Source organism: Orbicella faveolata, unplaced genomic scaffold (assembly GCF_042242905.1).
Source record: "Orbicella faveolata isolate gen_17 unplaced genomic scaffold, um_ofav_v1 contig_24, whole genome shotgun sequence".
Classification (NCBI taxonomy): Eukaryota; Metazoa; Cnidaria; class Anthozoa; order Scleractinia; family Merulinidae; genus Orbicella; species Orbicella faveolata.
The window spans coordinates 10069248-10083026 of record NW_028301552.1 but is presented as its reverse complement, the minus strand read 5'-3'; the positions used below and the strand labels follow the sequence as shown (position 1 = coordinate 10083026).

Genomic DNA, 13779 nt, shown 5'->3' with positions numbered 1-13779 from the left:
CACCTAATCCATGTTACTTGCGACGGGAACGGCGACTTTTCGCGACAAAATGAATTTTCAATTGTCTCCTTTGATTAACTCCGACTTCATATTTCTAAGCGAGCGTCAATGGACTAATGAGTCTTAGTTTATTTGTGACATGTCACCTTTGATTGTGTTCAAACAATGCCCCACCCCGAGTGCATTCAGCACACGCATAATCGATCGAGTGTTCATTTACACAATTGCCTCGCGCGCTTTTCGGACTTCGAAAAGCTCGGCGCTTGAAGAGAGAGTTGGGAATCGTAAGGAACATGAAAATCATGCTTGCTGTCTGCACTTTTCTGCAGCTGTTTGTCTTTGCGAACTGTGTGAGCCTGGAGGACTTTTTCTCCTTTGGCGAGGCGGTCGGTGATGTGAAATTGCCAAACAAAAAGCATGTGTTTGGTAAAGTGTTTAACCTCTACAGCACGTACTCATTTTACAACAAGGGCTTCAACGACCTACGAGTAAGTGAGTTTTCAAGGTTTTACTTGCGATGACCACTATTTAGTGCACTATATAGAGTAGTTTACGGATTAAGCCATCTTTCATTTTATCTGATGCTGTGGAATTTTTTTGCGAGGTATTCAAGCAACACCCCGGTAATGCATTTAGTGTGCCTTGAATGTTTGTTTTCTTGTAGATCATTCATTCAGTTCGGTAAACCTAATCTGAAACCAATTGTCTCTTAATAAAGTACTCCGTAATTCTTTTGAATTAGAGTAAAAGTCCATTGCATTTGCGGCAAAATTCATTTCAGAGAAACGAGTCTTTTTGCGCTAATGGTTCGCAAAGAACTGTTTTGTGTTAAAGATTTCTGCAACACGGCTCTCCTTTCCTTTGACAAGCCGTCAATTGTTTTGAGTGCAAATCAAACATGATGGCCGATTGCTATCGAGACTTTTTAGTTTACCTCCATTTTTGCCCCTTAAAAAGTATAATGGCACGAGGTCAAGACCTGTCGAAGAGTTTGTCATTTTGAGTCGCGGAGAATTTCAACGCCCTTGCGAACATCCGCAACGCCAGTTAGCAAAATTTCGCAACCAATGACGAGTTGATGACCCATTGCGTTAACTTTATCTTTATTTAATAATTCACAGCTATTCAATTGCATTCCAACAGGCTGGCGTTTATACAAATGTGTGTTGATAAACAATTGAGACAACGATGTTTTTAAAAATTCCAGGCTGGCAGGTTATTGACAGTTTTGAGGTTATCTCTGCAAGGCAACTTTTTATCTCGGAAAAACGCGTGAGGCCTTTCCTGATGGTGAACTTGCGCAGACTTTGAAATATTGAAGTGGCGTTTTCTGTGTTCGTGGGTGGCCTGTTTTGGCGGCAAAATGGACGTTTCATAGGCCGATTTGTTTGAGTTGTGAGGCGATGGAAAAACATTGCGTTATTCTTGACACTACAATAGCAGCAGCGGTTTTGGGGGTTTCGTAAAACTGCAAGTTAGTGGCGGTGTCACAGTGATATGTGTATCCCCGTGATATGTGTATCCCCGCACACATATCACTAGTGATATGTGTATCCCCTCCAAAATGGCGGCCAGTGATATGTGTATCCCCCACCCCCCTCCCCTCTACTTTAAACAGCAAAATCCTCCTTGAAAGCGCTCTCGTCGTCCGGTCGCTTACTGGACGAACGACAAACCCAAACAGACTTAAAACACAAATCTCAATTTTTGTGGTTGAAAAAGCTTACGTATCTGCTGCTGGAATTGTGTTCTTGATCCTAACTGGTTTTCTGCGAGCAGGATATAATGAATTTAAAGTTGAACACCAAATTGATCTAGATATATTCCAATTTGACTTTCACGGTACGGGATTTCTAGGACGATATTAATTGCGCGGTGCATTCTTACCCCTCGAGTAACGCATATTGTCTACTGTTCATCGCCTTGTTTGTATCTGAATTATTCGTGGAGTGAAACACATATCACTGTTTCGACCCGCTCCCCATAAAATGATTAGTGGCACTCGTGTATCCCCTGCACCCGCTTTTCAGTTCGACTTTTTGTAAGATATGTTAAGACTCAAGCTGCATACATTGCTATACTGCGAATATTGCTAGCAAGTTTCATAATAATCGACGTTTATTCCTCGGTAGATAGCCTAGATAACGGCTGTCTTCAGGGGATACACATATCACTGCGCCATGTAATAATTAGTGATATGTGTATCCCCTACATGCGGCCGTGTACAACCGAGGTCAGTGAAACTTCAGAAATCTCAAGATATGAATAAATGCCGGGTGTTAATATTGCTAGTAAGTCAGTTTTGACATTGCAAATGTGATGGGCATTTTTCCTCTTGGGTAGACAGCTAATATAACAGCTGTGTCCATGGGGATACACATATCACTAGTTCATGAAATAATCAGTGATATGTGTATCCCTTATTATCCCGTGCACGCGTGCACGCGTTTTTAGTGAAATAATCGAGTTTCAAACTCCAGTAAACCCAAGCTGTGTAAAAACGTCGGGTGCTAATATAGCCTGCAGTTCAGACAAGGCTGATGCGCTATATTATAACAGTTGTGTTTATGGGGATACACATATCACTGCGCCATGAAATAATTAGTGATATGTGTATCCCCTGCACGCGATTTCAGTTTAGATATTTAGACATTCGAGTTGGAAACTCCGCAAACCTCAACCTGGGTATAAACGTCGTCGCGAGTAAGCAGCCAGCACGTTTCGGCAATAACTGGCCCTTTTTCGATCAGGTAGATAGCCAATCGGCTGTGTTTAGAGGATACACACTGAGATCACTGCGCCATGAAATAATTGGTGATATGTTTATCCGCTGTTCCAAGTTTTAGTCAGATATACAATCGAGTCGGTTGGAACTCAATCAAACTCAAGAAATCCTAAGCTGCTCCGTTGGGCGCGAATTAATTTCTGGTTTCTCCTACTCTTTACAGCGCTCGTTGGAACCTCGCAACCGAGTCCCCTTTTCGTTCGTTGAATGCCCAGGCGCGTATCAGTGTTTTGTGTATCCCCACGGGGGAGACACATATCACTAGTGATATGTGTGCGGGGATACACATATCACGGGGATACACATATCACTGTGACAGCGGGAATGAAGTCTCACAATCAATCAGCGCTGAAAATCAAATGCGATAATACCGGTGATTTGCGAAAGCGGTTTAGCTGTCAAAAAGGAATTATGTGTTCTCTCTCTCTCACTTGGAAGCGGCTAAATCTTGGCTTCATTACTAGCAAAAACAATCAGATTTGTTTTAATTGGTTCTCAAGCAGTCTTCAGGGTAAAACGTCTGAAAGTGCAAGAAGATTAAAAATGTATGCCAATGGTGTTTTTAGAGGAAAATCCATTTGGAGCGTAAATTATGCTCTTTTAACATCGCAAAATATGCAAAGGATGTTAAGACGGTCACGGAGGGCATAATAGTTTATTTCGTTTATTTTCCTACTCAATTGACCTGAAATATTTTCCCTTCAAAAATGTTGTGTGTCAAGACTTTAGTATGATGTTGTAATCCAGTTAATGTGAGCCGGTTACAAAGCTGCTTAGCCGGGCTTTTCATTCGCTGCCCCGTTTGCTTTCTACCTCGGCGTCTTCTTCATTAGGCTCGATTTCCGCCGCTCTCTCGGGGGTGAGTGCGGTCTCATTTCCCGAAACAGCGGCTGGACATGGAACCTACTTCTTCATCAAGGGTCTAGGGTAAAAGTGAGCGACTTGAAAAAAAAAAGAAAAAGAAAAAAAAAAAAAGGAAATCGGCATTTATAAGTCCGGATTTCGCCTTCTACTTAAAAACGTTAAACCAATCGGCTGTAGTCAAGACACTCAACTAATTGTCTATTAAACGTCGCGGCGCTTTAGTAAGATTTGTTTTAAATCATACACTTTGTTCAGTGCCTCTTGTTGATCGGTATACATAACGTTAACACGCCAAGTTCATATTTCACCTTTCCTCTGTTGTTTTCTCCTGTCTTTGATTGATTTCCACTGCCAGCATTTCTTCGGTCCATTTGCGCACGATCTAAACCGCGCAGCTGGCGGTTTGCGGTTGTATTTCACTCAACAGGCTACTTACATGTAGGCCAGCACGTTTCTCTGCTCGCCCAAATTTTCTTTTCAGTAGGTTGTGTTTTAAGAACGATTTGAAACAAAAGCACATACATTGTTTGTTTATTGATATCTAAAATTACATAAACACCGTTAGTAGCTTAAGGATTCTTAAGTAGGCTAAAATATACCCAGGGAAATGATAAGGTGATTGACGCAGGAGAAAACACAACAAAAGCTAATAAATTAAACGAAACACCTAGTGCTGGTCACGTGACTATCAGCATTCCCTGTCGTTCGTTTTCGCTAAAAATCCGGGAACTCGAAAATTTAATGCAATCATTTGGGTTTTAACAATTATAGGCTAATTTCAATATACTTAAACTCTAACTTGGCTCCGAGGCTTGGGTAATAAAACAAAAAAATCACATGGAGGTCTGGGGATGAGTGACTGATTTCTTTTGTTTTACTCCGCCAAACTTCGAGGCCAAGTCAATATTTTAATCTATCGCAATTGGCCTGTTCTTAATATGTATTCGTTTTCTTCTATCATAGGTACATGCCGACGGAATTATCACTCTCGGAAAACAAACTTTCTCCCAAGCTGCACTACGACACAGGAAATTTCCATTTCCGCCTAATGTCCCATCCATAGCAGTGTTCTACGCACCCATTGAAGTGAAAAACGCCAGTGAAGTATTTTACAGAGAAACTAGAAACGAGAGCATCGTCAAGAAAGCAACGGACCAAGTTCGAGTGAGTTTTGTCAGAGAGAAAGATTTCCTCGCCACGAGTGCTTTCATCGCTACGTGGAAGAATGTGGCGCATGCAGATGGCAAGTTTCCTAACAAGGTAAAATTACCCCCCAAAAGTGTTCCGAGAACAACTTTGCAAACACTACCAGCAAACAAGCAGATTACTTACGTGGGGTCAGAAGGTTGCTAGCGAGTGGGCAAAAATTTACCCACCCAACCCCCACGCCTTCCCTCACCCTTCTCTTCCACGTCTATCGTTTGCAGAAAATGTTGGGGCGAAAAGAAAGTGAAAAAATTGTTTTCCTGTTTCTTTTTCACTTGCAATTCTACTGGCTAAGCAACATACACAATCTGTTTTATCCTTTTTAAGAACTTCCTGGGTGAAGGCTTGGGGGGGGGGGGGGGGGTGGGGGGGGGAAGAGACTTTAATCTTGGGGATATGTAGTCCCGTAACCTTTCTCTAACCTTGTTACGGCAAATGCATAAAAAACTGTCGGAGCCGGTGAAGTGATTCGGTTTGTATGAACTAGGGTAGCTACACCATAAAACCTTTTAATTTATTCTTTGTTTTTTGCACTAGAATCAAACCTCTGTGCATACATGTACTTTAGTAGTGTTCTTTCATTTTCCTAGACGAACACGTTCCAGGTTGTCCTCGTAACAGACAACAAGAATACATTCAGTCTGTTCCACTATAAATACGATGGACTGCAGTGGATCAAAGGTTATCATGTGCGTTACCAGGGCGGGAGATTTCTCGATGCACAAGTTGGCTTCAGCGCTGGGGATCAAGTGAGGTACAGTAACGGTATCTAAAAGAGCTAGAAGTCGTTCTCCGGTATTGGATATTGTTGCACCAAATTTCGGAAATGCCACCGTGATTTCAGTAATTATGCCCAAACATCAGGCCCCTTTCACACTTCGCCGGAGAAATTTGAACACAGCTTTATTTCTGCGGTTAGGCCTACCGTACACACGCTATTCAAACCGGAGGAAGTTTGAAAACGCAGGCCTAGCTAATTTGAAAACGGAGCTTTTCGAAAATGATAACGTCATGATAGTCATGTGATTTCCCTGCCCGGGGTTTCCTCAAACACAACTGAATCCAAAATTTCCGCTAAATAGTTGCCTTTTCAAATTTCTCCGGCGCAGTGTGGACGGGAAACGCTTGATCCGTTTTCAGAGTAAAATCTGTGTGGAAATTTCTCCGGTGTAGTGTGAACAGGGCCTGAGGCTCCAGGAACAGAACTGCTATGTAGTGTTATGTCTTAGACGTCCAAGAGCAATTTGTGATTATTTTATATCTGCTTCATGGACGACTGATTCAAATTCGTTAATTGCTTCAGAAGAACGTCAAAATCTAACGGAGGTTATATCTTTGATATTTTTCTAGATCCTATTTGTTACCCGGGTCAGGAACCAAAGATATTAAGTTGCTGACTGAGAGGTCCAATGTGCAGTATTCGGGACAATGGATGTTTAAGATCGGATGGCCAAATATGGGAGGTTTAAATGTAGAGGCTGCGGATAGTTACTTCCAAAAGGATTCCGACAAACCGCCCTTGTTCATAGTGGAACAATGTGAGTACTATGGGCAGTCTAAATTGCAGTGAATGGTCTGCTGGCAGTAAGGGACCGTATAGCCCATCTGTTTTATAGAATACCCATTTACAGCTATGAACTGCGGAAGCGAACGTCTGGCGTGGATTGTGAAGATGAAAGATATATTTGCACATAACTTCATTGCTGGTTCGAAAGTCTGTGTAGTGTTAATTCATGCAGTATGTCTGTTATTGGTGCATTCGGCATGTTCACAAGCCAGGTTAAGGTTACCAGAAGCGGAAGGGAACAGAAATATGAAACAAATGAAGCAATTCTTAACGCAAATCTCACAGGGTACTTCTAGTAAGAAGATCAGGATAAGATTACCTGACATTTCATCACTGAGTATCCGCGCTAAGCTATGTCTTTCGTAGAATGCCGGAAACGACTAGCAGTATGGCTGCTTCCCGGAATCGGATGCTACAGACTACCAGAGTTTGGTTGTGAAGACATGACTGATTATCACAGCGATGATCAATCATTTCTTGATATCTTTCTCCGCATGCAGTTCAAATATATGATCTTCCTTATATTCACTTGTATTCTTCATCATCTACGGGTATATTACAAACTCACAATGTGACCAGCTCCCAGTTGGCTTGATCGCTCAGTTGGTGGGGCACTGCACCAGTTTCGCAGAGGTCATGGGTTCGAATCCCGTTCAAGACTGATTTTTTTGTTTTTTCAGACTTAAATTTCGCAGATGCGATGTTTGTATAACTGCGATGATCAATCGTTTCTTCATATCTTTCCCCGCAGTTCAAATAATAAGATCTCGTAGAGTTTGGTTGTGTTTGCTCAACAATTAATCATTTATATCCTCTTGGGTACGGAGGGGATGTGCTGGCTTGGACCGCTGTAACACTCGTATTTCCAATATCTTCCAAGTCTAACGCACGCACCCTAAAACCGTTCTTCCTATAAACTATACCACTGACAGAAATTCTGGCTCCTTCTTGTTTCAGATTTTGAGGGTTGCTTTAAAGTAGACGCGTATCTTTCTTTATCCAACGCGAGTCAGATTTGGCAGGATGTGAGCATTCGTTCGTGCATGATTCTGTGTCATCAGAGAAATCATAAGTACGCTGCTCTCCACAATGGTAATGAATGCGCCTGCCTGAATGACCAGGAGGTTTCGAGGCTAGAGAAATTACCAGCTGAAGCATGCGACGTTCCGTGCAGCGTAAATGACGAGGAGCGTTGCGGTGGGAAGACCGCTGCGTCGATATTTCTGGCTGTTGCCAAATCCATCTTATCCGCTGATGAAAGAGCTGCAGGACTGAATGGTGAGAACACTCGAGACTATTATAAGGAGACCAGGAAAAAAATTGAAATCTCAAAGGGCGGGGGAACGGGTGAGGAGGAGAGGCTGCATTGTATTTCGTTCAAATAATTGTACAAGTAGGTATCCACAATTAGCCGATGGTACTTTCCCTCAGCTACGAAATTTTGACACGTTAGGAAAGTTTTTGTTTTTCTAATTATTTATGTGAAATTGTCATTCTGGCATGTGTTCCATCCACAAAACCACAAAAGTGAACGTTAGTAAAATCTTGAAACCTTGAACAAAGTGCTGTTCATTTGAACGTTTTTAATGCTATAACCGTAATAGTTCTTTTCATCGAGTGTCATAAAACGAAGCCCAAAGTAATGACTCTGGTCAATCACGAAGGACACAGACAGTCCAGTGCACCAATCAGAACTTGAAGCAAATACGTGTGGCTGTCATGAAACGCTAGAAAAGGTGCGCGATGAACCACGTCTTGCTTTGATATTAATTTGGATTGGCTGACCAAGTGGCGCGAGTTATTATTATTATTATTATTATTATTATTATTATTATCGCGTAGCGTAGCGGTGCAAAACCCTTTAAAAGCGAACTACTTCCAACACAGGTGAAACCTCCCTGTTTTACAATAGATAAATAAAAGGTTCCCCTTGAAGGAGCTATTCAGTAGCCTTCATTTGAATGGTCACATATTAGGGTTTCATCTAGGGTCACATTTACATTGAACCATGTTTTATCTTTTCCTTAGATGTCGATGAATGTGACAACGGTGTATCTCAGTGCCATTCAAACGCGCTTTGTAAGAATAGCGCTCCAGGTTACTGCTGTGAATGCATGAATGGTTACTATGGGAACGGAGTCGACTGTGTCAAGGAAGGTAAGATAATTGTTTGCTCCAGAACTAAGAAGTACTGAGCAAAAAATTAAACAACGTGCACTACACATTTTACCCGAACACTGATACAGCAGTAGTTTGTTGTATCTCTGACATTGGGACATTGCCTCCATGAAATTGGGAACAACAAGGCACCTGGAAAGAGTGTATTAAAATAAACATGTTCAGTGGGTTTTTGTTTAACTCTTTATGTCTTGGAAGATGCACCGAAACTGTCATTTCGTTATTTGGTGTTTTAAACACGTCCCTTTATGAACTTCAATTTTTCATCTTTTATCTCGTCTAGGAGAAGTCATTCATTTCCTCGGCAAGTTTTCTGGCATCCTTAATGGTGTAGATCTCCAAGATCTTCGTCTGGATTTAATTGCCATGTCTAGCGATGGCCGTGTTTACGTCGTAATAAGAAGACCACCGACTGCTCTGGCACATTCTCTGAAGATCCTCACCCCTTTCGCTAACACTGCTGGCTGGATGCACGGTGTAAGCAAAGTCAAGGGTGTTCCCAATGGCTTTAGTGTACTCGGGACAAGGTTGACAAGAAACATGGTGGTCTCCTTTGACTCAGGTAACTTTGTTTTAAAATGTATTTCAACCAGTTGTTGCACGCAGAAAACAAGTAGCACAAAGTGGAACCAAAATCCTGTTCACAAGCAGGATGCTTAAACAAACACACAAACAGATATTTTTACAACGCATGTGCCTTATAACTGTCTTAAACGACGCAATATTATTTCTTTGTAATCAAAAGGCGAGGAATTACGTTTGAAACAGAAGTTCAAGGGTAAAGATGCCAGCGGCCGTTACATCTCCATAGAAACTACGATAAACGGAACAATGCCGGACATCAGCTCTGACTCCGATATCAGAATGGATTCTTTTAAGAAAGTGTATCGTCGTGAGGATCACGGGAAAGTAGAATCCGAAGGGACAACAACATTTCAAGTTGATGGTGAAACCAACGGATTCTCTGTCTTAGAGACCATTGAGTATGATGAACTGAGAGGATGCGATGACAGTTTCTACAGCTTTGATGTGGAATCTAGGGTGCTGTTAACCAAATTTGACCCCAATCAGAAGTACGCGTCAGTAGCCATCCAGTCTTACATCGTCAACGCCTCTACACCAGACAGTACGTATAGTTCACTTGATTTGAAGACTTACCCATCGTACACCAATAGAGCTTGATAGTTAAGGCTTTGGGCCATTTTTCACAGAGGCAAAAGTCGGGTGTAGGGCGTTGTTTGAAAGGGTTTGGAAAATCCAAACGAAGGAACTGACATTTGGGCCAATCCCATTAACCCCAGTGCCACAACCGCCCCCCCCCCCCCCACCCACCCACTCCCCCACTCCTCAGTCTCGTCACTCGATTGTTTCGCGTTCTCGTGGGAATAGGAGGTGATAAGAGCAGTATACATGTATAATCTGTTGCTTTAAGGGTAGGGTTTTTTTTTTTCTCAGCTCAAGGTCAACAAGGTAATGGTAGCCCCTGTGGATCCCAGAAAGTCACCTGTCACGCTAAGGCAAGCTGCTTGAATGACCAAGGATTGGAAGAATGCCGCTGTAAAGACGGTTACCAAGGCGACGGTACCAAATGTGAAGGTGTGTCCTTTAGTCTTTCTATTAGCAGCTTTTAAGCTATAAACGAGCCAAATACTCTTATGACTTTTTGTAAACAGATTTCCGTGTTGAGAAATGTGCGAAATTTCTTTCTTTAACCATAACTTGAACTTAAAATGGAGCGATCCCACCGTAAACGTCTTTGCTCTCGCCAGACGTCGCCAACTTAAGCTAAGGAGATTCCAATGAAGAAAGAAGCAATTCATATGCATGCGCCCTTAGGAACTGACAAAACCCTGGCTATTATTAATATAAAATCCCCCGACTTATGTTCTTCTCATGACTTTGCAAGATAGATATACATGTGTACCTTTTTCTGCTAGATGTGGATGAATGTAAATTGGACGTGACCGGCTGCAGCTCTTCTGCTGACTGTATTAATACTGAGGGCTCATTCTCGTGCAAATGCCGCAGCGGATTCACTGGCGATGGTTTCAGTTGTATAAAAGGTATAAATTTCCCTGCGTTGCAGTGATTCTTCTCCCTCTGACAGGACTGACAGGATATGTGCGCGCAATATAGAATGCTATCTTATGCAAGATCGAACTGCTCCGAAAAATGTCATAGCAAAGATACGACTTAGTTCAGATGGCTGGGATTCCCCTGCCGTTTCGGGACTCGGCGAAGCGAATTATACCGCTGAACAAGACGAATCGGCCCACGGAGCAAGTCACGAGAAACTGCAAAAGCATGCAACAGTAGACCTGAGAAGAAGAAAGTTTGATTGCGTCTCTGAAATTAGCAAGGAATGGGATTGCAAACATAAATCTTAAGGTCGGCTTTAGTTAACCAAACCAATGTAAACTTTCGAATAAAGGCGGAGGGAGGAAATTGGTTGCACGTTTGTCTCCGGAATGTAGGGCGCATGCGTATTAAGATAGCCCTCAGAGATATCCCACATGGAAGGCATCGCTGGTCTCAATCAGTATGTATACGTAACGCAATCAATAAAATAGTCGAGGTCCGGATTTGGGGAGGGTTATCCACTACCTAATATGAGTTGATTCTTTTCCCCCTCCCCGCCCTTTGACCTCATCTTTTGAACTTTTAAAATTACAAGTTCAGAATAGGCCCTTTGCAGGATCCGGTCACATGGTACGGAATTAATTATGCTGGGACGCAAGTTACGCAGTGGGACTTCCAAAACAAAGGAAAGTCGGGCTGGACTGGTACAAGTTCCTTTGTTTTGGAGGTCCCACTGCGTAACTTGCGTCCCAGCATAATTAATTCCGTACCATGTGACCGGATCGTGCGAAGGGTCTATTCGACAAAAAAAAAAAAAAAGCCTCGGTAAACTTCCTTACCGACAGTAAGGCTGTCCATCAGTAACAACTAGGAGATAGACTGAGTTCTCCTCACGATACGTCCACTTAATTGATTACTCATTAATTATTTATTTTCTTTGTTTTGTTTCCCTTTGTAAGCATAATCAGCTCACACATGATTTGAATTTGTTTCCGTAGTAACCGAACTACAGTGTCCTAGCAATTGTGACCCGGACGCTAAGTGCGTTCAATATGTAGGAGGCTGGAGGTGTGTGTGTAATCCGGGATTTAAGGGCAATGGAATCATTTGTCAACGTAAGTTTGGTATATTATCTTTTATTGTATCTCTCACTTACTACGCGCGTTGTGATTGGTCAATTTAGTTGGCCGCTGCGATTGGTCAATTTACGACCCGCTAAGGTTTAAGGCTGTTTTTGTTGCCAATATCTTTCGTGGTTTATCGCCAAGTTTTCTTAACTTTTGTAGCAAGTAAAAGTTTAAAACTTTCTTTTACTTCAAAACGTGTATTAAAGCGTGCTAACGACTTAACGATTTCAAATTGACTCGTTTTGCTTTCAACGTGCGTCAGAAATTTGAAGCCGTTCGGCGTGAATAGAAATCGTTCCCGAACCCGTCAAACAGAGTAGAGACACACTAAATATCTTACTAACCGATTTCGCGGTCCGTCCTTATGTTACGGATCCGAAGCGCTTGGGCTATAAATCGAAGGGGAAAAACGAGAATCCGTAACTTACAGTACGGACCGAGAACTCGGTTAGTATGAGGTATGTATCTCGTACGCTCGTTGTGTAACTGTAGTTGTTAAAAACTGGATCATTGGATGATGCAATTCGAGAATTTTCATTGGCTTAGCCATCATGGGGTATGAATCATTATATCTTACTCTACAAATATGGTAAGCGCACGCGTGATTTCTTGGGGATTTTTTTCTTTTTATTTTAGTTAACGTTTAGTTTTCTATATTTTGGGGGTGTTTTTAATAATGCAATTATTCCACTCGCGCTTGTTGGATGTGAAATGATTATAACCGACTCATATCCAACGCGTGCTCAAGGAATAATTGGTAAGTATGTAGGTATCTAAAGTTTTGTGAGTCAGTTCTGGTAATGAGATCAGAAGAGTTCGCAGAGTTTTTCGCTAATGGTTTACTCTTTATCGTTACAGCTGATGGGTCGTGTGCGGGAGTACAGTGCAGTGAAAACGCCCAATGTACCTACACCGCAGACAACTCGAGGAAATGTGTGTGTAACTTGGGATACAAAGGCGACGGTGAAACCTGTTCCCGTAAGTAACTTCGCCTTGGGACAACGTCGGCGAGTGAAGTGAATTAGCTTTGGTTAATTACCTTCTTGCTTTCTTCTTTTCGTTGATATTTCTTACCGTTGAAAGGAAAATCCTTTAAACTGTTTATAATGTGGCCGAGGGTTGCATTGTTTTCGTTTAAGAGATTGAAACAATTGTTTCCCTAGTTGAAGTAATTGCACTCAAATTCGTGCAATACCTTTTACCACAACATTCAAATAAATGAAGTAAACATTGTTCCGTTATTTTCCTCAGCTCGTGATAAATGTGAAGGGGTAGCCTGTGGCACCAATGCGACTTGCGATGCCACTGGAAACTGTGCCTGCGACCGCGGTTTCCAAGGGGATGGACAGCGTTGTGACGGTAAGGGATAACATCGCAAACCAGTTCTGGAAGATTGCGTCAGCGCGCGCGATCCGTGCCCGACCAGCGCTGATTATACGTGATGGGAAAGGGTGCAACAGAAAACATCAGAATGGCTTCGTGTTTTAACATGCACCACTCCTAGAAGCTAAATTATAAAATATTTTACTTCCTGCAGAGCCTGAAACACAGATTTTCTGTTTTCAGAAAAAGAGAGAAATTTGAGTTGTACTTCAAAGAACCCTGGTCACTCAGCTTGGCTTATCTTAAATCCCCACTTTAACTTATCTTAAGTGATAAGAAAGGCGCCTCAATTAGATTGCTTTATCTTGTAAGATAAAGACAATCTGGTATCATGACAATTTCGAGCGGCGCGTAGCCCGTGTTAAGTCTGTTCTATTTCACGAATTCGATGTTTTACATTGAGAGGTTTTATCTCGTAATCAGTAATTAGCAAAAGCAACTTGGTGGTTCTCATCAGAGAATAAGTGTTTACAATGGATTGCAATATGTTTGTTCACGAAACACTAATTCGTGAACAAACGAATTGTTTCATCCAATTCAACCTGTTCACGATGTATTGAAATCGATGACCACTCCGTACAGCTGTGCTG

General features: G+C 42.1%; 1 protein-coding gene across 2 annotated transcripts in view; it reads left to right on the top strand.

Moving 5' to 3' along the window:
* Positions 1 to 204: 204 nt before the first annotated feature.
* Positions 205 to 13779, top strand: part of LOC110061004 (uncharacterized) — a 70461-nt gene continuing 56886 nt past the window's right edge. For both annotated transcript variants that reach the window (XM_089291660.1, XM_089291659.1), the window contains exons 1-13: positions 205 to 488; positions 4613 to 4909; positions 5446 to 5609; positions 6206 to 6393; positions 7380 to 7700; positions 8451 to 8579; positions 8884 to 9162; positions 9346 to 9726; positions 10056 to 10196; positions 10538 to 10663; positions 11678 to 11794; positions 12665 to 12784; positions 13058 to 13165. In XM_089291660.1, coding sequence (XP_089147786.1) covers positions 294 to 488; positions 4613 to 4909; positions 5446 to 5609; positions 6206 to 6393; positions 7380 to 7700; positions 8451 to 8579; positions 8884 to 9162; positions 9346 to 9726; positions 10056 to 10196; positions 10538 to 10663; positions 11678 to 11794; positions 12665 to 12784; positions 13058 to 13165 — 2566 coding nt within the window. In that variant the 5' untranslated portion in view covers positions 205 to 293. The remainder of the gene's footprint in view (positions 489 to 4612; positions 4910 to 5445; positions 5610 to 6205; positions 6394 to 7379; positions 7701 to 8450; positions 8580 to 8883; positions 9163 to 9345; positions 9727 to 10055; positions 10197 to 10537; positions 10664 to 11677; positions 11795 to 12664; positions 12785 to 13057; positions 13166 to 13779) is intronic.